The sequence below is a fragment of the Nelumbo nucifera genome, chromosome 3 (assembly GCF_055504915.1).
Source record: "Nelumbo nucifera cultivar China Antique chromosome 3, China Antique-T2T, whole genome shotgun sequence".
In the NCBI taxonomy this organism is placed as follows: Eukaryota; Viridiplantae; Streptophyta; class Magnoliopsida; order Proteales; family Nelumbonaceae; genus Nelumbo; species Nelumbo nucifera.
Window position 1 is genome coordinate 102619574 of NC_142651.1, and position 26230 is coordinate 102645803.

General features: G+C 40.2%; 1 protein-coding gene across 4 annotated transcripts; it reads left to right on the forward strand.

Annotated features, from left to right (window-relative positions):
- Positions 1-612: 612 nt before the first annotated feature.
- LOC104598966 (ABC transporter C family member 4-like) lies at positions 613-25077 on the forward strand. 4 transcript variants are annotated; one of them, XM_088900599.1, is made up of 13 exons: positions 634-773; positions 1512-1616; positions 2116-4284; positions 18831-19151; positions 19302-19388; positions 19609-20247; positions 20385-20549; positions 21245-21539; positions 22017-22231; positions 22359-22664; positions 22788-22851; positions 22972-23211; positions 23814-25077. In XM_088900599.1, the coding sequence occupies exons 2-13, from the start codon at positions 1611-1613 to the stop codon at positions 23912-23914; spliced, it is 4608 nt and encodes a 1535-aa protein (XP_088756725.1). In that variant the 5' UTR covers positions 634-773; positions 1512-1610; the 3' UTR covers positions 23915-25077. The 4 variants fall into 4 exon arrangements, with proteins under 4 accessions (XP_010259593.1, XP_088756725.1, XP_010259594.1 ...); XM_010261291.3 differs by lacking the exon at positions 1512-1616 and having other exon boundaries at positions 613-773; XM_010261292.3 differs by lacking the exon at positions 1512-1616 and having other exon boundaries at positions 767-902.
- Positions 25078-26230: the final 1153 nt, after the last annotated feature.

Consider the following 26230-nt stretch of genomic DNA (forward strand, 5'->3'; position numbering starts at 1 on the left):
ATCCAAGCTCCCATCATGAAGATTGAAGGTCCTGTATTGGGAATTCAGATTGGTCCCAACACCGGATCCCAATGACCTGACCCAACAACCGTTGCAGTCTTCATTGAAAACATCTCCTATCAATCCCAAACCTTTTTAACAGAATCTGACACTGCACATCTCAGTATTGCACCATGAGATTAGAATCCATGTGAGACCGTCCATATATACGAAATATGGGGTATCAGATCATGTTGAAAGGATGCTGGAACATGGAGATCCGGATTTACCCAACGCCGTTGGGTAAGTGAAACGGACGGCTGCAATGGTTGTTGGAAGTATTGGGACCAGATACGACTCGACAAGAACCAAACAATATCGATCTAAAGTTTGGAACGGTGGTCATTAATATGACCCACGTGGCCGAGTGGAGATGAGATGTATGGAATCACCGAACCAGTGTGGAATTTTTTTTGGCTGAAAATAGTTGAAATTTTTCTTTTTTTTTTTTTTTTGAACGGTAAATTGGGAAGGCGGGGGTAGTTGTAGGTCTGGAAACCGCCCATTCATGTGCACCAGGACAAGCTATTTCTGCTCATTCATTTATTTATGTTGAAACCATTTATTTTTTATTGTCATTTATCTATTTATTCATACTTGGTCAATCGGGGGAGACTTGAATGCTCGTTGCTCTCTCTCTCTCTCTCCTCTGTATCTGCACTTAATGGCGGCTACCCTTTCTCCACGTCTTCAACTAGTTAAAGCTCGTTGGTTTTCAGCCAAGTTTATTCAAGGTATAAGAACTTCAAAAACATTGCAGAGTTTCATATTTTTTCCTGCTCTGCAATCAAGCTCTGATTTCGGTTTTATTACTTTATACATTAACTTTTATTTTATTTTTTTTGTTCGCGCGCTCAATCGAGGTAAAACGAATGTTGTCCTGAACTGATAGATTTCTGGTTTAGATCGATTTTTCAGCTCTGTTAAGTGCCTTTTACTCTGTTTCATTTGTATTTGCAAGTTTTTTTTTTTTCTGTTTCTTCTGTATCTTTCTACTGTTTTACCCTGGAAATTGCCTAATATTTGTTCTTCACTAAATTTTGTTTCAGCTCAGATGCAGAAAGACCTTACATAATCTCTTATAAATTTTCGTTCTTAATCCAGAAATTTCGGATTGTTTTGGCTCTCTCTCCTCGTTTGTCTTTTGTTTAATTCACGTGCTTATTTTTCTCTCCATTTTTTTTTCTCTCTTTAATCTTGACAAAAACAGGATCTGCTGAGATCTGAGTTTCTGTTTCTTCACTCTACCAGGACGGCCTAATATTCTATGATGTAATTGCTCTCGAGTTTGTCTGACTGTCTTGGTTTATGAGCACTACTCATGTGCCCTTGTTTTTTTTCATAAATTTCTTTGCTAATATTATTTCTTATTAAATATTAAACAGAACACTGAATTCTTTTCTCTTTTCTGACTGAAATCATGTCTTTGTGGATTCTCTTGTTCCACTGGTTTCTTTTCTGTTTTCTTACAGAAATCATTGGCTCTGTGGATGCTCTTGCTCCTTCGTTTTCAGAATCCGAGCTGCATTCCGACGTTTATAACACAAATTCATTGCCTTTTTCTGTAGTTGATGAAGGTCATTTGATGCCCGAAAGCATCAACAATTCATCGTCAGTGTATTGGTTTAGAGTAGCTACCTTTTGCTGTTCTCCTTTTCACTTTTCTCATTCTTAGAGTTCTTTTCTTCATCTTACTGATTCAAATTTCAAGCTAAAAAAGGAAAATAATCTTTTAAGGAAACAACTTTCAGACCTCGTTTTCCCTGTGCTTCAGAGCTCCACTGTTACAGAAAGATTACTTCTTGACGTAATATTTGGTGGTGATCAGTTCTCTCTGTACTTCTGTCGTTTTTGTCATTATTTGTTGAAATGATACTGTGAAGAACTTTTTTTCCACTCTTATTACTTTCTTTAGTTTATCTTCTACTGATTCTGGTTCATGAAGGTGATAAAACGGTGGCCTAATAAATTTCTGAATTTCTCCGGAACCGATGCATTAATGTCAGATTGGAAATCAGTGTCGTTCAGTGTTTTTTTTGGAAAAAGTGTCTAAGTGCTTGTTTTCTTTTTGTACAGCGTAATGGAGAATCAAGGTTAATGAGAAGAAAGTGCAGAGGGGGGTTTTTCTTCAATCTGAGTGAAAGCTTGCTGGCAAACATGTCCTCTGGTTCTTGGATCACATCTCTCTCATGTTCGAGCTCGGTTGTTCAATCCCCACCTGATTCCTCCACCATCTCAGTCATATTTCAGTGGTTGGGATTCATATTTTTCTCTCCATGTCCTCAACGAGCTTTGCTCTCCTCTGTCGATCTCCTCTTCTTGCTCCTCCTCTTCGCCTTCGCCGTCCAGAAACTTTGTTCAAGGTTTAGTTCTCAAGACCATGCCGACGCTTCCATTGCCAAACCACTCATCAGAAACGACAGAACTGATCTCAGAGTAACTTTCTGGTTCAACCTTTCTCTCACTCTAACAGCTCTTGTGGGCATTTGCTACACAGTCCTATGCATCTTATCCTTTACTGGAGGCATCCAATCGACATGGGAGATGACCGAAGCTCTGTTTCGGTTAATGCAAGCCATTACCTATATTGCGATTACGATTTTAATTGCCCACGAGAGGAGATTCCAAGCCGTCACTCATCCGATGACCCTTCGTATCTACTGGTTCGTGAACTTCGTCGTCGTTTGCTTGTTCTCTGTTTCGGCCGTCATAAGACTTAGCTCTTTCATGGGAACCCAGGACCCCGAATTGAGAATGGACGATATATTTTCCTTGATTACTCTACCCATATCCACAATTCTTCTGCTTGTAGCCATTAGAGGATCGACTGGGATAATAGTAACCGGAGAATCTGAATCAGGACTGAAGGAACCTCTCTTGAGCAATTTGACGAACGTGTCAGGCTACGCCACTGCTTCATGGTTCTCTAAGACCGTGTGGCTTTGGATGAATCCCCTGTTGCGCAAAGGCTACATGTCCCCTCTCAAGATGGACAAAGTCCCAACACTTTCGCCTGAGCACAGGGCGGAGCGGATGTTGGAGCTCTTCCAATCGAACTGGCCCAAGCCAACAGAGAAATCGAAGCACCCAGTTCGAACTACCTTGCTCCGGTGCTTCTGGAAGGACCTCTCGTTCACTGCCTTCCTTGCGATTGTAAAGCTTTGCGTAATGTACGTCGGACCAACTCTGATCCAAGGATTTGTCGATTTCACGGCCGGAAAGCACAGCTCCCCCTACGAAGGCTATTACCTCATAGCGACGCTCCTCTTGGCGAAAACCATCGAAGTCCTCAGCAACCATCAATTCAACTTCCAGTCTCAGAAAACCGGGATGCTTATTAGATCCACCCTGATCACCTCTCTGTACAAGAAAGGCCTCCGGATGACCTGCTCGGCCCGGCAGTCGCACGGAGTGGGGCAAATTGTGAATTACATGGCGGTCGATGCTCAGCAGCTCTCCGACATGATGCTTCAACTTCACTCTGTATGGCTGATGCCCCTCCAAGTTACGGCCGCTTTCGCCCTCCTCTACGGCTACATTGGGGTTTCTACGCTCTCTGCGTTTCTCGCCTTGCTCGGTATTTTCGTGTTCGTGGTTTTGGGGACTCGACGGAACAACCGGTTCCAATTCAACGTCATGAGGAACCGCGATCTGAGGCTGAAAGCAACCAACGAGATGCTCAGCTACATGCGAGTGATCAAATTCCAGGCGTGGGAGAATCACTTCATGAAGAGGATCCTGTCATTCCGTGAGGCAGAGTATGGCTCGTTGGCCAAGTTCATGTACTCACTCTCCGGCAACATTGTTGTCATGTGGAGCACGCCGGTGATGGTGTCGACGCTTACATTCGCAACCGCGCTTCTTCTGCGGATCCCTCTGGACGCGGCAAAGGTGTTCACAGTGACGACGATAATCAAGATCCTACAGGAGCCGATCAGGAACTTCCCTCAGTCGATGATTTCGATATCGCAGGCCATGGTGTCGCTCGGGAGGCTTGACGCGTATATGTTGAGTAGGGAATTGGAGGGAATGGTGGAGAGAGCCGAGGGTTGCGATGGCCTGACGGCAGTGGAGGTGAAGGGAGGTGTGTTTGGATGGGATGATGAGAGCAAGGTAGCTGTTCTGAAAGATTTGAATTTCGAGATCAAGAAAGGAGAGCTTTGCGCCATCGTTGGGACCGTTGGATCGGGGAAGTCTTCTTTGCTGGCTTCGGTTCTGGGCGAGATGCATAAGATCGCGGGAAAGGTATGGTTTCTGATCTTGGACGGTTTCTGTTTCCAGCTATTATATCCTCCATCTTAAATTTCCTGCTTTTTTTGATTGCATAATAGGTTGCACTAGTATGGGCTTTTTAGCTGAACGTGGTGGCTCTGTAGAGGGCTGTGGAATCAATGATAATAATACCCCATCAATGTAGTATAGTAGCTAAGAGATTGAATGGATGTGGGTGAATGACCCCGTAGTAAGTACGGAAAAATTAATATCATATATATTTAGTACTATTAAGTTCATAATAAATAATGTTAATTAATACAATTTTGATAATTTTTCTCAATAAATATTACTGTTATTGGTAATTACTATTGATTATTATAACATTTTTGAAACACTGGAAATAAAAATTACAAACAGATAATAAATACTATTTATGAGGTAAAGTTTTAAAGTATAAACTGCTATATTAAATACTGTTAATTAATATTGCTAACATTTAAAGAATGTATTACACATGGGATGTATGGAGTGTTGGATTTGACTTTTGCTATTTAATCATTTTTTTAATTAATCATATTCAATTATTTAATCATTTTCCTTTTATCAATTTTTTATTTTTAAACATTTTATTAATTGCTAAATTATTTCCTTATTGAATTGGTCAATATTAATTGCTTGATCAATTTTTTATTTGAATAAATAAAATTATTCAATATTTTTCTTGTTAATTTAATTGTTAATTAGTAAATTACTTAATCATTTTATTATTTAACTATCCATTCTATAGTGAATAATCAATTATAATTTTTTTAATCATATTATAGTACTTTTCTCAATTTATTAATTATATAATAATGTTTTGTCTAAGTAAATGTTTTGAATCATTTAATCACTTTTATTTATAATTGAATAATTTTGTATTTCTCTTAACAATTTGTTACTTATGTAAATGAATTAATTAATTCAGTTAAATAAATTGAATTAAGGTAATTATTGATTCACAAAGAAAGCAACGTGTGCTTACCCATGAATGAATTGAACTACTATTTCCAGAAAATGTGGGTAGTAGAATTTGAATTCTATTTTCTATAAAAATGAAAAAGTGGGTAGTTGAATTGAAATTCTATTTCCTGTAAAAATGGGATGACACATGTCTAACTGGGAGGGGGCTTTGGACTGAAAGCCTTTTAATTCGAGATTGATTATGATATTGACTTATAATCAATCAACCGGTATCATAAAGTCATAACCAATCAAGTGGTATTCATCAAAAAATTCATTTGGGGAGGGGATTCGATTGGTCAAAACCCTTCCTGTATCATACATTTTCAGCATTATAGATTGTAAATGCTTCTATATAGTTAAAGTTTATATTGCAAGATTGGAAAGTTTGGTTGGAATATTGGTTTTTTACTTAGAGTCATTGGATCAAGTTTCATACAATTTTTTTTCAACTCATTTTGTTCATAATATGCAATATCAATTCATCTTTAGTTTATTTTATTAATATAGTATATGATATTTCGATTTTTTTTTTTAATTCTTTCATATCCATTGCAATCTTAAGTGGATTCATATCTGAATAAGATTATATTCAAATTGAAATATTAATAAATCAAATTTGCATCTAGTTATATCCAAATTGATTTTTTGAGTCCAGGTTAAGCCTCTAGCGTTATTAACTAAACATGCCCACATATATAGATGTGCACTATTTAGGGTTTAAGAATTTTCATTGAATTGTGTCATGTACCACCTAAATTAACTATATCTATGTTTTACATTTTTATTTTTTCGTCTTTTTTGAGAGAACAAATTTTTTCTAAGATGCTGATTTGGGTACTATTATATTTTTACGGTTGTCAATGGACTCTGAACCAACAATCAGAGAAGGCTGATTAAAATCAATCTATACATAATTATGTACATATAGATATTAAATATAATATATAAAGTTTATAATTTATAAGTTTAATAAGTGTATTTTTATATAAATTTATAATGTATGTATGAATTAAAAACATATTGCTTCGACTTGCCAGTACAATCCTTATGGCCATGTTTGATTATTTTCCCTTCCTTTTCTTTCCCTACCTTATCCTATCTGAGTATCTGTCACCAAATCCATTAATTGACTTCTTATTTAAGCCTTTCCGGGCGGTGTGTCTTCTTCTTTGAAAATAAAATTGAAAAGGACATAATAATCAAAACAAAAATACGAAAGCAGAAGCCAATTTGTAAGTTTGTATTAATTGACATAAGTGAAGTCACATTCACATGTTGACATGTGGCTTGTTATGGACTTATGGGCCTAACGAGTTCAGATGCACAAACGTGTAGTCATAATGTTTAAACAAACACCGTTCGATTTCGATGAATGGTTGCTTACATGTTGAAACTTTTCTGACATGTTCAATTATTCAGTATATAATGCCAATATCTCTCTCTTTAATTCAACGACTGATCACTATTATTTTTTTCCCTCTATCAAGTCTCAACTCTCAGCTATGTCCTCTCTCTTTCACCATTGTTATAGTTCTGATCACCATTGTCTTGGACATTTTTTTTTTTTGGTAAAGAGAGATTTCATTAAAGAAGAAAAACAGGAAACAAAAGAAGCTACAGAAACAGAGAAGAAACCAAGCTAAGAAGACAGAAGAACAAACTAAAGAAAAAAAAAAGAAAAACATAAAAACCTAAGGGAGCAAAACATCTCCGAGAATACAGTCTGAAACAACGGGGCAAGGCCCAACAGGACTTGAAAGACGACGAAAAGCCAATCTTAGCTGCGGCATTAGCAGTACTATTCGAGCTTATTGGGCACCATTGGAAGCTGTAGTTCCTTCTAACTGCTACCTCTTTGATATCACGGCAGCAGAACAAAATATCTGGACATACATCAGCATCACTGTCACACAAAAAAAAAAAAAAACTGATTAGGTTTGCACAATCTGATTAGAAGGTTGTATTTGATAAACCCAACTGATCTGCAAAAGAGATTCCTTCCCACAATGCTTTGGCTTCAGCTACTAAAGGCGATGAAGCTTTCAGAGACCCAAAACCAGCACCCCAGCACACTCCACAGTAATCACGCAAAAAGAAACCATAGGAAGCTTTATTTTCTGAAACAAAACTTGCATCACAGTTCGATTTAAGAAAACCTTGTTCTGGGGGCTCGATAGCTCACCAACTTTCACCATCGGATTGGAAAAGCTTTCCAATTTCTGCTGTGAGTGATGATTGACATGTGAATTTTGGAGAGAACAACAAGGGGACTTAAATCTTCTTTTTCAAAGCATGACAAATTCCTATCCCCTTTCTGGTTTAAAAGAGCAGATAAAGATAAAGGTCAGAGCACAGAAGGAAAAGATAAGGTGAGAGGGGATCCCCTTGCCTTAGCCCCCTCTAAGGGTACAATTTTTTTTGATGGGGAACCAGTCACTAGGATCTGATAGGATACTGTTGTCACACAATTCATGACCCAAGAGATCCACTTTTGCCCAAAACCAAATTTTCCCATGGTTGATGATGCTGCGCAATCTGGCTGCTCCAAGCTAGGGGTGATTCGGCGGCATCCAGTAGACGGCGGACGTGGAGAATCTGCACATAAAGAATCAGAGAACCCGGGGGTGCTTACCTGGCGAGGTCGCTCCGATGCTTAAGTCAGTATGTGCGAGCTGAGAGTAATTAAAGAGCAAGAGAGCTAGTAAGCAGTAATTGTGCGTACTTTGGGCCTTGGGAAGGGGGCCTTTATATAATGGAGTCCTCGCGGGCTTCACGGAGTAGTTCCGAGATCAACGCCATGATAGAATCCATTTCCGTGTTATCTGGAGATAACGTTATCAGTTGATAAGGTTAATCGCTTCCGCCCAAATCGGACGGGGAGATAATGCTTAGTTGTTACGAGGCGTGATCCCACAGAATTTGGTGAACCGTTGGAGTGACTTTCGGGGTTATACTGAAGGCAGATCGGTATACTCGAGCTGGTTTCTACCTCGAATTGATGTTCTTGAGCTAAGGCTTGTACACCTCGAATAGAATTATGTACTGGTGTTGCGACCTGGTACCGGAGTGCCCTTAGCTCGGGACGATTTCAACTTGAACCCTTAGTTCGGGGTAGTGGAGTATCACTTTGTAGTGAGCTGGCCATGCCAAGTTGGCACCTATGTCGAGTCATGTCCACGTGTCCCCTTATTATGAAGTCGGGTCAAATCACCCTTCATCAATTGCCCCCCACTCCCCGAGCCAAGGGTCCTGACCTGGTGTGGGGAGTTCACGACATGACGGGTAGATTTGGCTCGAAGTCTAGGACGAGGCAAGTTCTCTATGTACGTGGTTCTCATGGTGTTGTCGCTTGTGCTGGCTAATCGGGATAGGGCATCGGCCTCAGCGTTCTCGGACCTCGGGATCTGCCTGATGAAGTAGAACTGGAAATCACAAAGAGCTTCTCTGGCTTTGGTTAGATAGGCGACCATGGTCAGTTCTCAGGCTTCATAATCGCCGGTGACCTGGTTGACCACGAGCTGGGAGTCGCTACAGATGATGAGGTTTTTAGCTCGTACTTCGTTTGCATAGGCAAGCCCGGCTATCAACGCTTCGTACTCTGCTTCATTGTTGGACGCAGCAAACTCAAACTGAAGCGCGTATTCCAATTTCACCCCGCTTGGCCCATACAGAATGATTCCAGCTCCACTACCTTGCTGATTTGACGAGCCGTCCACATGAAGGATCCAGAGCTCCTCATCCAAGGTCGGGTTCGTTCCAACAGGGAGTGGTGCCGCATTGGTTGAAGCTTCTCCGTGCTTGGGCCCGATCAGCTCAGGGACTATAGTGCTAAAGGTACATTCCGCGATAAAGTCGGCTAAGGCTTGGGCATTGACGGCAGTCTGGGGCTCATACTGGATGTCGTACTCGCTGAGCTCGATGGCCCACTTCGATAATCTACCAGAAACATCGGGCTTGAGCAAGACTTGCCTCAGAGGTTTGTTGGTGAGGACGACGATGGTATGAGCCTGGAAGTATGGTCGAAGCTTCTGAGCTGCAAGGACTAGCGCGCACGCCAACTTTTCGATTTCTGGATATCTCGTTTCTACGTCCTGCAAAACTTTGCTAACATAGTAGATGGGTTGTTGAACCCGATCTACTTCTTTTATCAGTACCGAGCTGACTACCTCGTCACTCGCGGAGAGGTACAGTTTCAAAATATCTCCCTCCTCGGGTCGGGTCAAAACCGGGATGCTGGCGAGGTACCTTTTGAGCTCGTCAAAAGCAAGCTGGCACTCTTCGGTCCACTCAAAGTCTTTGCTTCTCTTGATTGCCTTGAAGAAAGGTAGGCAGCGATCTGCCGATTTAGACATGAAACGACTCAGAGCGGCTATTCGACCATTCAACCTCTGAACCTCTTTCAATTTTCGGGGCAGTCTCATGTCTAGGTTTGCCTTAATTTTCTCGGGGTTGGCCTCGATACCGCGTCGGTTAACGATGTAACCCAGGAACTTACCCGAAGTGACACCGAAGACGCATTTATTGGTATTCAATTTCATATTGTATTTGTGCAAAATTTGAAAAACACAATATAATTCTTTTATTAAATCATTTGAAAATTGAGTCTTGACGACCATGTCGTCTACATAACACTCTACCTTTTTTCCGATCAACGGCTTAAACAATCGGTTTACAAGTCTTTGAAAATTTGCCCCGGTATTTTTCAGTCTGAAGGGCATGACCTTGTAACAGTACAGGCCGAGCTCGGTTATGAAGGCCATTTTTTCCTTATCGACAGGGTCCATCCTGATCTGATTGTAGCCCGAATAAGCATCCAGGAAGCTCAGCAACTCGTGCCTTGAGGTCGCGTCCACCAAACGGTCGATTTTGGGAAGTAGGAAGCAGTCCTTTGGGCAAGCTCGATTCAGGTCGGTATAGTCGACGCACATGCGACACTTACTGTTGGCCATTTTTACCAGAACGGGGTTAGCCACCCAGCTCGGGTAATGGACCTCCCTGATGAAATCGTCTGCAAGGAGTTTCCCGACCTCCTCGTCAACTATTCTCCAGCGCTCTAGGGCTAAGTTGCGTTTCTTCTGTCTAACGGGCCTAAATACAGGATCATTGTTCAATTTGTGAGTGATTATTTTAGGGTCTATGCCGGGCATATCTGCCACGGACCATGCAAAAACATCTAAATTTTGAAATAAGAATCTTACCAGCTGAGAACGTAGAGGCTTCTCAATCGAAGCGCCGATCTGGAGAGTCTTAGTCGGATCTTCTGCTGAAACGGGTATAGAGGTCGTCTCTTCTATTGGCGAAGCTCGCTCTTCATGGTACTCCGTAGGTCGCTCCAACTCGAGGTCTTCTGCTACCTTTGCTTTCCCTTTGAGGGCGGCGACGTAGCATTTACGAGCCTCGAGTTGGTCGCCTCACACTACCCCAACTCCGAAGTCTGTGGGGAACTTCATGGCCAAGTAATAGGTGGACACCAGTGCGCGTAGAGTGTGGGTGATAGGCCGACCTATTATGGCATTGTACGGGGAGGGAGTAGTGGCCACTAAGAAAGTGTGGTCGAATCTCGCTATGCTAGGCCAGGTACTAACCTCCACAAGTACTGTAACTCTTCCCAGGGGTCTGACTTCCTCTCCGCTGAATCCTACCAAGGGAGTGTTCGCGGGCTTGATGTCACTCTCCTAGAGTTGTAGTTTGTCAAATGCATCTTTGAAGAGTATGTCCGCCGAACTGCCTAAGTCGACCAGGACGCACTTCACCTCAAAATCATTAATTTTTATTCTTATGACGAGCACGTCATCATGGGGGTACTGGACTCCGCGCGCATCGTCTTCGGTGAAGAAAATGGGCTCTTCTAGCCTTGGCCACTTTGGAGGATTATGTTCTTCTCTTTCCATTTCACGAGTTGATGTCTTCGCCGCGGTTGAAGTGCAACCCGCGACAATCAATCCGTCGTTGATCATGTGTATTACTCCTCGAACTGGCCTTTCTTCGAGCAACTGTCTCTGTGGCTGCTCGTTCTGTCTATTATTGGACTCGGGAGCATCTCTACTTTGCCCCCCCTGCCGACCTGTTTGATTTTTATTATCATTTAATACAAAGTTTTTCAAATATCCGCGACGGATGAGTTATTCTATTTCGTCGCGAAGATTCTTATAGTTTTCAGTGCCATGACTGTGATTTCTATGAAAGTGGTAGTATACATTTCTATTTCTGGTGTTTGGGTCTCCTCTCATCCAAGGTGGCCACTTCACGTAAGAAGCGTCCTTGATCGCCATGAGGGTTTCTGCCCGCTTCGCGTTCAAGGGAGTGTAATTTGTTCTTTCAGCTTGAGGAGCTCGAAAAGGTTGATCCGGTTTTCCTCCTCGGACTGACTCATCCTTCTTTCTCTTGTTGTCCCCGTTAGTTGAGGTCTCACCTTCTCTTTTCCTCTTCTCTGGTGGATTCTCGCTCTTTTGGTTCATCTCTTCCTCTTTTCTGATGAACTGGTCGGCGAGCTTGAGGAACTCAGTAATGTCTTTGGGTTGGTTGGCAACCACGTGCCACTTGAATTCTTTGTGGGTGATTCCTCTATTTACACCTATAAGCCTTACAGGGATCTAGATTGGGAATCTACAAGCACGCATCGCTGAATCTCTTGATGTAGCTCCGGATAGATTCTCCCTCCCTCTGGACTATTCCGAGCAGGCTTTCCTGTGACCTCAGGCACCTCTTACTAGTGATGAAGTGCGAGGTGAAGATCTGCACGAATTGCGCCCAACTCTTGATTGTCCCGGGCGCAAGGTTTCTATACCATGTGCGAGCTACCCCTTTAAAAGTTGTGGAGAAAGCAACACACATGCAGGATTCATCTACTCCGGCCAGTTGCATCTGAGATTAAAATGAATCTATGTGGTCATTTGGATCGAACGACCCGTCATACTTCTCCAGGGGAGGTACCTTGAAGTCCTTGGGCATCAGAACAGCTAGGAGCTCGAGAGATAAGGGAGATGGTACAGAGAGGAGTGGGGCAGTCTTTACTGTTCCCGAGCTCGCCTCTTCTTTTCCTTTAGGCTGGTTGGGTTGGCTTTGGACTGTAGCTCGGTGAGCCTTCCGACACTGCTTCTGCTGCTTTTTCGCTGGCTCCGCGTTAGTGCTACTAGCCTCGGTGTTGTCAGGCACGGTCCTCGTGGGGAGTTGCTCAGAATGCTAGTGGCGGCTGCTGCGAACTGAGGGGCCTGGTCTGGAATCCATGGCCAGAACCCCGAATCGGTTCTTCGCAAGTGGAACTTCGAACTGGGAGGGCCGAGGTGAGACGGCCCTGGCAGGCTGGGTATCTCCTGATCTATTCACCTGTTGGGAGGCGGGCGGAGTGGCCTGCCTCTCCCTCCTGCCGCGGGACGAGGCCTGGCTCCCGAGATGGTTCTGGGCTTGGGAGGTCTCTCACCAACGAGGAGGGCGCTCACGCTGGCGGCGAGGCTTAACTTGTTGTGTGGCCGGATGCCGAGGTGGAACCGACTGTTGAGTTTGCTAATTCTGCGGCAGTGGGGGAAACTGCTGCTGATAAACATGGTGTAGGACCTGTTGTTGATACAGTTGAAACTACTGGACCTGCTGCATTTGGGCTTGCATAGCTCGCATGCAATGCACCAGGTCGTCCAATTGATTCTGTCTGACTGTTGGGGGAATGATTGAAGGTTCGACGAAGGTAGCACCCACCGTCAGGGGGAGTGGGGTGGGGACCCCATCCGCAGAGAGAGGTACAGTGAACTGTCCGATACAGACAGTTGGGACCTGGAGTTGCCCCCCCGGAGGTGTTCATGTCGGCGTTTTGTTCGGCGTTGCTGGAGGATGCCATTAAAAATGAGTTTAGGATGCTTAGTGGAAAAGGCTTTTCGAAGCGTTTCCCACAGATGGCGCCAATTGATGCTGCGCAATCTGACTGCTTCTAGCTAGGGGTGATTCGGCTTCCAGTAGACGGCGGACGTGGAGAATCTGCATATAAAGAATCAGAGAACCCGGGGGTGCTTACCCGACGAGGTCGCTCCGATGCTTAAGTCAGTATGTGCGAGCTGAGAGTAATTAAAGAGCAAGAGAGCTAGTAAGCAGTAATTGCGCGTACCTTGGGCCCCAGGAGGGGGGCCTTTATATAATGGAGTCCTCGCGAGCTTCGCAGAGTAGTTCCGAGATCAACGCCATGATAGAATCCGTTTCCGTGTTATCTAGGGATAACGTTATCAGTTGATAAGGTTAATCGCTTCCGCCCAAATCGGACGGGGGGATAATGCTTAGTTGTTACGAGGCGTGATCCCACAGAATTCGATGAACCGTTGGAGTGACTTTCGGGGTTATACTGAAGGCAGATCGGTATACCCAAGATGGTTTCTACCTTGAATTGATGTTCTTTCGCTAAGGCTTGTACACTTCGAACTGAAGTGCCCTTAGCTCGGTACTAGTGCCGCGACCTGGTACCGAAGTGCCCTTAGCTCGGGACGATTTCAACTCGAACCCTTAGTTTGGGGTAGTGGAGTATCACTTTGTAGCGAGCTGGCCATGCCGAGTTGGCACCTATGTCGAGTCATGTCCACGTGTCCCCTTATTATGAGGTCGGGTCAAATCACCCTCCATCAGTTGACTTCAAGAAAGCCCATTCCACCCTGTCATATGCTTTGATGCAAATCTAGTTTGATAGCCATGAAACCATTTTTAGCTTTAGACTGAGCCATTAAGTGCATCACCTCATGGGCAATTAAGATATTATTTGTGATAGTCCTTTTTGGTATAAAAGCACTTTGATTTTTGGATATTATTTCATCTAGAATTGGTTTAAGCCTATTAGCTAAGGTTTTTGCAATGATTTTATATATTGTATTGCACTAACTAATCGGCCTGAATTGGGATGCTTCTTTTGGATATCTAACTTTTGGGATTAAGGCTATAAAGGTGGAGTTCATGGTTTTATTTAGAATGCCATCATTAAAAAAAGATAGCACTTCTTTTACCACATCCTCTTAACAATTTCCCAAAATTTTTGAAAGAAAAAATTTGGGAACCCATCAGATCCTAGAGCTTTCCTAGGAGCCATTTGGAAGATAGCACTTCTTTTACCACACCCTCTTTAGTTACCTCTCTTTGGATATCTGCATTGTTTTCCTTAGTGATTCTGCAATTCACAGCTTCAATAGCAGTGGAGATCTCTGAAGGTGAGGTAGTGAAAACTACCTTGAAGTGGTCCACTAGGATGTTCTTAATTTGATCTTGCCCTTCCATCCACTCTCCATGCTCATTTTTAATTTAGAATTTTGTTTAGAATTTTGTTTTTAGCTCTCCTTTTGATGGGAAAATTATGAAAACATCTAGTATTTCTATCCCATACTTTAGCCGATTCCAAACTCACGTTACTTGAACGGTCTTTAACAAAAATTCCTCTTCGTCAATTTACTTACATCCCCTCTACCCTAGTCTCATTTTTTGATACCTTCATATTAGACAATTTTGTTATATACTTTCCCTCAGTCAATACGAGTAATTAAATATCTTTGATCACTTGTCTATTTTACTTTTAGGGGTGGATTCAAATCAAAAATTTCAAGGGCTATTTGAACGTGGTTCATGAAAAACTTGATTCGGCTTAATTTAAACCAAACTTTGAATCTAATATATAGGGATATTTGCTAATTGAGTCAAACTCAAGTTTAATGAAGTTCAGCTCATAAACCTTATGAGCCAAATCGAGCTTATATTATTAATATTTTTAATTTTTTATATGTATAATAATATATACTTTTTATATGTATAGTTTTTATGCATATAACATTTTGAGTCCAGTCGAATCCAAATTTAAATTAAATTAAAACTTATATTTTTTTCTACCAAGCCAAACTTAAATAACTAAGGCCCCATTTGGTGTATCTTTCTGCATGGTCTTTTGGTTGTTTATAAGCCGAACAGACCACATCGCGGTCTTTTTCCGTTTGATTTGTAACAGATCTAACCGCCAAAAGTCGGTGCGCCAAAAAGACACAAAAGTCCATTTTGGGCTGATTTCTAAAAGTTCCAAATGGAGTTGTTCGTGTCTTTCTCACTTTATTCTCATGTAGAAAGACAAAGAAAGGCACACGATAAACAAACTAGCTTCAGACTACTCAAATCTTTATGCAAAAACTCAATATATCTTTTAACTGTCAAAACTTCTAAAAATATTCTCAAAAAAAATTACCAAACAGCCCCTAAATATTCAATTCAATTCAACTCGAATCCATTCCTATTTACTATTACGGACTTTATTTTATGAAAATGCCCCACTTTTTATTTCGATTGAATGCCCCACTTTTACTATTACGGACTTTTTATTTTATGAAAATTACCAAACAGCCCCTAAATATTCAATCAATTCAAGTTACCTTTCGAATTTTCGATTGAATGGACAAAATTGCAACGAGAGGCATCATTGCAATTTTGTAAACACTGCTATGGTGGTTTATTTCAGAACCCCTGTCCTCTTTAAGCCATTGTCAGAAATATTAAATAGAGGGTCCCATTGTATTATTAGATCACGACTTTCTAAGCATCTGTAAGAATAATATCCATAATATACGAATATATAGAACTTTCGTCACATCATTTCACTTTGTTTTTTGCTTCAACATCATCTGATTGATCAAGCAAACACTTTTGAACAAACCCTTTTTGACACCTGCTAGCCATAGTGATACGATCCAGCCAAACTCAAACCAGCTGGACTCAACCAACTGGACTTGGTTAGGTTTGATTTTTCTCTCTCTCTAATGCTCTCTTATATGCGTTTCTTTCACTTGTGCTTTACTATCAAAATTTATAAATAAATTGAATAAGCATAAATATAAATATCATGATAATACATATTAGTATTAAATTATATTTATTGTACTTCCATCTTTCACTTTGTGCATGAGTGCATGATTTTGGCCCATTCAGATCATATGCATATTGTAAATATGATTTAGAGATAAAATTACCTCTAACCTCAACCATAACTAGAGATATGACTAAGGCCCCATTTGATTTGTAGGAATAGAGTTTGGAATTGGAATCAGAATGAATTGTTCTGATTCTAATTGTTTAATTGGATAGAATCGGAATTTTATTTCCATTTCTACTGGAATAGTATTTTCTCATTTGAGGGAATCGCCATTCCCAACCTCTGCCTTGGGGATGAAATCCCATTCTTACTTATTTATGGGTCATTTTGATTAGATTTTAATTCCGATTCTGATTCTAATTCCCAGTACATCTCATAGAGTTGCAATCCATGGTCCAGAGTTTAATTCATGAAGATGCTCAGGTTGGGTGGGCCAAGCATGTCGTTGGATCTGCGCCCTGTTGCAGCTCTTATTAGTAGAGACCTTTGGTGCATAGGGCCCAGTGGCCCATAATTTAGAATAGGTAGAATATCTCTGCTACGAGATGTGAGACAATCGTAACGTCGCACGGCATGACGCCAGCCGACAAGAGTTTATAACTCACAATTCACAAATGTGTGTGATGGGACATTATGATTAGGCCATGCAATGCAGCCCGTAACATCGTACATTTGGAGCATCGTAGCAGTTCTATGGTCCCGGAACTGTCGCTCTATGTCCTTTCTGAATTCTGCAGTGTTTGTTTTCACGTGCGTGGTATAAGCGAGTTCGCACAGGCGCCCCATATATACATCTCAGCGTGCATTTGAAACATTTTGGAATGCATTGTGGATGGTACCTGGAGTACGCTCTGTGGGGGTGGAGTGCAGATGTGAATTCGGTATAAGCAGGCTGGATTTTCTACCCGACATGAATTGCGACCATACATCATCTTGAACTATGAGATGTGTGGATGCAATCCACGATGGATAAAATATGGATAGAAAAAGTGAATAGAAAATTTGGGTTCATAATAATATTATGAAGAAAAATCCTACTATCTCATAAAAGAAAATTTGTTGAATAGATTGAGGTAGGGCATCCATTAAAAAAAATAATAAAAATAAGGTTGTAATTGGATTGGATTCAATAAAATCAGAATCTGATGTAATTACTGAAAAATTGCATTTGAATTCTGATCTTAATGGATTCGGATCATATTTGGATTTACTATGATTCTGCTTTAATTTTTTACAATATAAAAAATTAAAAATTGATTACTTTTCAACTTTTATATATAATAAATTAATGTAAATATAACATATTGAGTTTATTATATATATTCATATATAATATAATATAATATAAATATATTTTTATAATTATATAAAATTTATATATTAAAATCAATAAATATTATAATATAATCATATTTTGATTTTAATTGAATGACATGGAACTAAATATGAATCTGATCCGATTGTTAATCAGATGTAAATCATAAAATTTAAATTCAATTTGATTATATAAACACATAATCTGAATATGAAATAACTGGTTCAAATTTGGATCAAATTGCGGATTTTTGGGCATTATTAACAGGCCTAGAAACATATGTGGATAATAATTCAATGCAATGCATGAGATAAAATTATATTTGGGGTGGATCCATCAAATTAAGGCTGCAACTTGAGTCGGGTTGGCCCTAACCCAATGGCTTGGGTTGGATTGATGATCGGATTAGGGTTATGGTTTAAATTTATGAACCCAACTTTATTTCGGGTTGGGTTAGGATTGACCCCTTGGGTAACCCAGCCCAATCTGAACTTAACTATATAGTACATATCATATATAAATATATGTTATATATACGGAAAAGTATGGATTTGCCCAATGCATATTTCTAATTTATACTACAGGGTTATAAGCATTCAAATGGACTGATACCTACACTCTATGCATCCACGCTGGCCCGTGAATTGGCATCAATTCCGAGCTGGCACCTACCCCAACCGTACACTAAACCTACAAATTCTGACACGGGGGCTATCGGTCATTCTCCCTTATATAAATGATATACACTGATTTGCTTAGATGCATGATTACTGTATAGTCCCCTCTACATACTATCATTTATTTCTTTTAAGATAATCATTTCACTTAATCCTAATAGGATTATATGTAGTGAAAATTGAATTAAGATTTGAGATTAAGAAGTTCAAGGAATGGAAAGAAGGTTGGGTTGGGCCCTATCCGAAGTTGACTTTAGATTGGGTTAGATTAAGTTAAGATTAGGATTGAGATTAAGAAGTTTAAGGAATGGAAAAAATGTTGGGTTGGGCCCTACCCGAAGTTGACTTTGGATTGGGTTGGATTTAAGTTAGGATTAGGATTGGATAGATCGGATTAAATTAGGGTTAGGATTAGGGATTTAAAACTTAGGATTAGAGTAGGATTTGCCTCAAATTATGGGGCTTTAATTCATACCCGCTAAGGACGGGAATAGAGTATGTTAATCTACAGGGATGCGTATGATATCCATTTACCCGAATTAAATATATAATAGTTTTTTTTTTTTTTGGAGAAAACTATATCACTTCAACGTATAAAACTTTTTTTTCAACTAGTTTGAGACTTTGAGCGTTGTGTTTGGCCAAGCACAAGCATATTTTGCTCACCTGCCTGATTTTGGTATAATCCTTTTCTTTTTCACAACAGGTTAGAGTCTGTGGGACCACAGCCTACGTGGCACAGACGTCGTGGATCCAGAACGGAACCATCCAGGACAATATCCTGTTCGGGTTGCCAATGAACACGGAGAAGTACAGGGAAGTGATCAGAGTATGCAGCTTAGAGAAGGACCTGGAAATGATGGAGTTCGGAGACCAGACAGAGATTGGAGAACGCGGGATCAACCTCAGTGGTGGCCAGAAGCAGCGCATTCAGCTCGCTCGAGCCGTCTATCAGGACTGCGACATCTACCTCCTTGATGACGTCTTCAGCGCCGTCGACGCTCAAACGGGATCGGAGATATTCAAGGTGACTATCGCTTTCCTGTTTACAAAGGCTCTGGACCGCCCCGGTTCACTTAACCAGAGGAGAATGCCGGTCCGATAAGTTCCTTTGCAACAGCCAACAACTCGGTTATCTTTCTCTCTTATAAGCTCTTTTCTTTTATTAAAATTGCAGGAATGTGTGAGGGGAGCTCTCAAGAAGAAGACCATCTTGCTCGTAACCCACCAAGTTGACTTCTTGCGCAATGTCGATCAAATCATGGTTAGTGTGCTCTTTGCTTCTGATCATTTTCTATCTGGTTCATTATTTGGTGCATGTCTGTATAAACTTTCCAGTCCTATATATATATGTATAATGGAGTTTCAGTCACCGGCAGCCATGCCAGTTACATCTTTCTTTTACGTGAATCTGAAAGAATAAATGCACTCGAATTAAAAAATGAAGTCTCTGTTGTTTCTTCTGATCATTTGCTTACAACCAGGTGATGCGAGATGGAAAGATCGTACAATCTGGAAAATATAACGGCCTGTTAGAATCTGGAATGGATTTCAGAGCGCTCGTAGCTGCCCATGAAACGTCTATGGAACTGGTAGAGAATGCAACTAACTCGACTGACAATTCCCAGCAGCAACCATCTCCCAAAACGCCCCGAGACTCTCCAACCCCAGGGCCAGGGGAACCCAATGGCGTGAACGGGTCTGTGGAGCGACCCAAGTCTGAGAAGGGTAGCTCAAAGCTCATCAAAGACGAAGAGAGGGAAACCGGCAAAGTCAGCTTACTGGTGTACAAGCAATACGGCACTGAGGCGTATGGATGGTGGGGAGTGGCTGCCGTGTTGATAATGTCTCTTCTGTGGCAGGGATCTCTGATGGCAAGCGACTATTGGCTAGCATACGAGACTGCAGCCGATCGTACGGCATCGTTCAACCCCTCTACTTTTATTAAAATCTACGCGTTAATCGCTGGTGTTTCATGTGTGTTGATATTGATCAGAGCTTTCCTCGTCACTTACTTGGGGCTTAAAACAGCTCAGGTTTTCTTCAACCAAATTCTACATAGCATACTGCATGCTCCCATGTCTTTCTTTGACACCACTCCTTCAGGAAGAATTTTGAGTCGGGTGAGTCTGGTCACTCCTTCATCTTTTCCATTAAACCATGGCGCTCATTCTACTATTTGGCAAACAATGTTGTGGATGAACAAATAAAATTGCAAAATTATGTCTAATGAGTCTTTTTTTTCGATCCTTTTATGCAGGCGTCAACAGATCAGACCAACATTGATTTGTTTCTTCCCTTCTTTATGGGCATTACTATTGCTATGTACATTACATTGCTCAGCATCATTTTCATCACTTGTCAGTATGCTTGGCCAACAATCTTCCTCATAATTCCACTAGGTTGGCTGAATTTCTGGTACCGGGTATGTGAACACTCTCTTCAACATCAGCCCTCATTTTACTCTTGTACATCTTTTCAAAGTTGCACATGCACGTTGGCTGCACTGGTTCAGGGGTGTCAAACTGTCAATTGGACTGGATTTGGTCCAATCCAATCTGATCCAATACGAGTCCATTACAAATGGGCCAGGTCCAATCCAATCCAACCTGGTCTATTGACACTTAAAACATATTCGTATCTTCTATCAATGGAACAGATATTGGTTCAAATCTCACCCAAACTAAAATACACCCATTACGGATGGACCAGGTCCAATCCAATCCAATAAATACTTTGGACCATTAAGTCTGGACTGGTCCAATTCAATATGTCTTAATTGATTTTGATTTAGACGGGCCCGACCCAACAAAACTAGTCTGATTCTACACTGGGACACTGTGAGCCCTTGTAAACTCTGTTGCCTTTACCAAACAATGCATCACTACACTACGCACCCAAATGTGGATTCCATCATGTATATGGAATCACTCATTATACGGCATCCAACTGGTTCATTCTTTTTCGAGAGTCCTAGATAACTGTCATCAAACTGCATGTGCACAGCCTTAGCAATTGGCCTCATATAATCCATTCTTTCAGTACACTGTCATGTGAAACTTTCATGAGAGACTAAAAGTTGTCATTTCCAAGACTTACTTTTATTCTTTAAGAGTGCAGGGATACTTTCTTGCATCATCTCGAGAGTTGACTCGCCTTGACTCGATCACAAAAGCTCCAGTTATCCACCATTTCTCAGAAAGCATCTCCGGAGTTATGACAATCCGAAGCTTTAGAAAGCAGGCAAGGTTTTGCCAGGAGAACGTTGACAGGGTGAATGCAAATTTACGAATGGACTTCCATAACTTTGGATCTAATGAATGGCTGGGCTTCCGCTTAGAATTGATTGGGAGTGTCATCCTTTGCATTTCCACTGTTTTCATGATCTTCTTGCCCAGCAGTATTATCAAGCCAGGTACTTGTATACCAACACATGCTTTTCTTATTATTTTTACAGCATACACAAGACCCTCAGACCCTGTGAGCTGTGAGCCATCTCACACTCATACTCATCTATAGTTATATGCTAACATTCTTTTTCTCTCAAGTTTTTTTTTTTTTTTAATTTGCAATTTACTTGTTTTCTACTTGTAACTTTTCCATGTATCAGTTTGCGTTATAGATTCTTGCAGTGTAATTTGTACTAGATAACTTTTAATCGCATACCCAATATTGTATATGGGATAACATGTATGCATGTTTCAATGTTTTGGGTTTTGATGAGAAAGTGTACCCTCTAAGACCAATAGGTACCAGCCTTTAATGTTTTAATAAGGAGTTGATCCATGCATGATGGATGTCTGCACCGTTCTTATTGATTAATGTAAATTATTTCCAATCAGAAAAGTATTTGTTTCTTGTAAATACTGATTTCTTGTTTAATATGATGTAGAGTATGTTGGATTAACTCTCTCCTATGGTCTATCTCTCAATGCGGTCTTGTTTTGGGCGATATACATGAGCTGTTTGGTGGAGAACAGAATGGTTTCAGTTGAGAGAGTAAAGCAGTTCACAAATATTCCATCTGAAGCAGAATGGGAGATCAAGGACTGCCTTCCTTCTCCAAATTGGCCTACTCATGGCAATGTTGATCTCATAGACTTGCAGGTAAAGGATCTGAAGATTTAAGGGGCACCTTGACTCGTGCAAGCATGCTGCACCAAAATTCCACCTAGCTAGTTGTATTTTTTGGAGGATTTTTCTAACAATTAGTTGCTGGGTTATTGGTTAACAGGTTAGATATCGACCAAACACTCCCCTGGTTCTTAAGGGTCTCACTATTAGCATTCGTGGAGGAGAGAAGATCGGTGTAGTTGGCCGAACTGGGAGTGGAAAATCAACTCTGATCCAAGCTTTGTTCAGGCTGGTGGAGCCTTCTGGAGGGAAAATAATTATTGATAGGATCGACATTTGCAAGCTAGGTCTTCATGATCTCAGGTCGCGCTTTGGAATTATTCCTCAAGAACCTGTCCTTTTCGAAGGGACTGTCCGGAGCAATATTGACCCTGTTGGGCTGTATACAGATGAAGAAATATGGAAGGTAACTCTGTCTTTCCAAATATTATTAGTAATAGTGTATGTACAATTCCAGTTTCCTTAAGCTCCGTTATATTTCTAGAACTTGGTTCCTATGCTGACAGTTTGGAGCTTTTCCCTTCTGCAGAGCCTTGAACGCTGCCAACTAAAAGATGTAGTGGCTGAAAAACCTGATAAACTTGATTCTGCAGGTCTCTCTCTCTCTCTCTGATTATATTATTTTCCGCTTTAAATCTTCTTCTGTTAAACTATATATCTTCCATTTTAAAGCCTCTTCTGTTACTTATGGGTGCAAAACTTTTCCACCTTAGTGGTTGATAATGGTGACAATTGGAGCGTGGGACAGAGGCAGCTTCTCTGTTTGGGGAGAGTGATTCTGAAGCGCAGCCGAATTTTGTTCATGGATGAAGCAACAGCATCTGTTGACTCACAAACCGATGCCATAATCCAAAGGATCATCAGAGAGGACTTTGCAGCCTGCACAATTATTAGCATTGCTCACAGAATACCCACAGTTATGGACTGTGATAGAGTGTTGGTTGTCGATGCTGGTATGCCTTCACAACCTTACTTTTGCATATCCTAGTATCGAATCATGTAATTGATGGGGTATTGCTTCATATTTAGACTACAAGACAGTTGAATACATGGTGACAAGTATTGCTACTTCTAAATCTCATTAGTTTGGTTGAGTATTCTCAATTCTGCTGTAACTACTTGACTTGGCACAGATGATCTATGGTTGGCTTGTAGTTCTTGATGTAAGTGGATTTAGTACAGTAAATAGATTTGATTGGACGTGAGACAATGTTTAATCTGTGTTAAATTGACAAATCATGGAAACTCTAAAATTTTGTTTCTAAAAACACTTGTCTCTCTCCATTAATGTCAGCTATTAAAACTTCAAAGCTTCACAGCTGAATAGGAAAAGAAAAGGGAAATAAGCAAGTGAATGAGCCTTTCTGAGGGACAAACAGACTGTCCAAGATATTGTCGTAGTTCTGCACTTAATACTTCATAATTGTTGTCTGCAAGCTGCATAAGCTGTTCCTTGAATAGCATATTTTCTCTGATTTTTTTTGACGCCACATATTTTCTATGATGATGTTGCTAAGAATATGAAATTAATATCTGCTCTTTTTTTTCTATACAGGACAAGCTAAAGAATTTGAAAAACCATCTCGCTTGCTTGAAAGGCCCTCACTCTTTGGAGCATTGGTTCAGGAGTATGCCAACCGGTCCTCTCAACTTTAGACATCAGTTGGCCAACTTGGCCGACAGCTGCTTCTGGTGCTATTGCCATCACTACCAAGCAGTAGACGTCGCTTGCCTTTCTTTGATGGGTTCACCAAGAATCAACATTGATGGAAGATTGGCGACTTTTGCAAAGTCTTATCCCAATTGTTCAATCTGAACCAGTAATTGACAAGCCTCTGCAATTATAGGAGGGCAAGAATGAAGGAAATGTTCTATGGAATGGATGCTCCAATACTATGAATCTTCTAATAGAATACAAATTAAGTTTTTTAAGAAAAAAAAAGATCTCTAATATGGCAAATAGTAGATTAGCGAAATAGTTGCTGAAAAACTAAATCAATTGATCATCTAGACTGCTAATTCGGGGGGAGGGAGGGAGAAGAAGCAGCTTCATTCAGTAAAGAACTGGACATGCAAGACAGTTGAATACAGAGTTGTAGCTTATAGCCACTTTACATTTACAAGCGAAATAAACGAATATGTGAGCAACTTGGTTCAGTATTCTATTAACATGAACAAAAAATGTAGATTGGAAATTCTTGTTTGGACTGTTGATGCGAATCCAGTGAAACTGCTTTATCCATGTCATAGGTCTGTTCCTGCTATTCAAAAGGTTTATATAAGTCTCTGAGAGCCAGAATGAATGATCAACTTGCTAAGATTAGAATTAAAAGCTGCTTCCGAGGTGCATACTAAGGCTCTAATTTCCGCATCATAGTTGTCTGCTGCCCAACATGGCTTTCCTTTAACAATGGTTGGATTGGTGGAATGCATTGAAGGATGAAGGCGAGTCCTCCAGAACTTGTAAAAGGGTCATAAGAACCATCAATATGTGGATTAAAGCATGATCTGATTTTATGCTACAGTTGAGTTTGGCCATGTAAGATCCTAACTAGTGTTTCTTTCACTAGCTAGTAACATAAGTTGAAACTTTGTGAATGACTTCCAATTGTGATGGCTTTGAGTTTTCAAAAAGCAATTTATTGCTTGCTTCCCAAATTAAATATAAGAGCACAAAATTTGCAAAAGAAGCCAGAAATCTCTTATTTGCTGTATTGTAATCTCATTCCTGTGTAAAAACTGACAATGAAGATTTCCCTCTAAATTGGTGTGTAATAAACTGGTACAGAAAAAATCTCCAGTTTGATCTTGGATTGGAATCCATTTTGATCATTTTGTCTTAACTAATATTCCATCCCATATATAGTGCATTCCAAGTAAAAACTTGGAAATGGTAGGGAATGTTAAGTTTCCACAATAGATTCCAAGTGAAATGAGTGGATGATGAAGACAGCAAGTCACTTAAGAAAGATTTGTACATTGACTTTACTTTATAAATGCCTAAACTATTCCTCTTCCATCTAGATGAAGCAAATTAATCTGTTACTTTAAGGTTCAGGAGATGGTGAAGTGCATCATTGCTTGGTTTTGGGACATCATTGAAGGAGGTTGGGTGTTAATTCCTGAATTAAGCCATGGGCTTGCTTCCACAATAGGGAGTTTTGTCTTCCTTTTCTTGCGGTGAAGATAGATTGATTAGAAAAATATTTTTCCTTGTTGACACCATGGAGTGCTACCTTAGGAAAGCAACCACCAAATCTGCTTTTGAACATTGCTATAATTCTATAAAGCCTAGAACACCAGCTGATTTAGGAAGGCCTAATTTAGGCCATTAGATAATGTGCTTTGAACCATGTGAGTCAGCTTTCCACCACAAATTTCTTGAGAGTCATCCATTTGCAGAAAGACTCTGGGGAGAATAGTAGTGCCGTATATTGGCAACTATAAACTATGAAGTAAGGTAATCTTCTAACATTATATGTGAGGTTTGACATGTATTTTTTATGTCATCTACCCAAAAAAACAAGCTTATTTGTTATGTTATTCTATTTGTTAGGGGTATCCACGGTTCGGTTAACTGAACCATGGGCATATTTTGTAAATCGAATTGGTTGTACCGGTTTTTCCATTTCTCAGAACTAAAACTGGACCAGTACCACCGGTTAACCGGTTCGTTTGGTTCTTCGTTTTTTTATATTTTATAATATATATTATATTATATTATAAATAATAAATGATATATAATATATTATAAATATTTTAAAATATATAATATATTTATAAATAGATTATTACAAATATAATATAAGTATATATTTATATATATAATGAATATATATTTATATATAATATATAAAATATGTGAAATATATTAAAAATATATATATATATATATATATAATATACATATAAATATATATACCGGTTGGTTCAGTTAACCACCAATTTTTTTCTAGGTTAACCGAAAACCGA

Bases quoted from the DNA above. Each gene is read 5' to 3' on its own strand.
- LOC104598966 (XM_088900599.1), top strand. The intron at 20,248-20,384 runs GTGAGTCTGGTC...CCTTTTATGCAG, and splicing joins CAGGAAGAATTTTGAGTCGG to GCGTCAACAGATCAGACCAA. The intron at 21,540-22,016 runs GTACTTGTATAC...AATATGATGTAG, and splicing joins CAGCAGTATTATCAAGCCAG to AGTATGTTGGATTAACTCTC.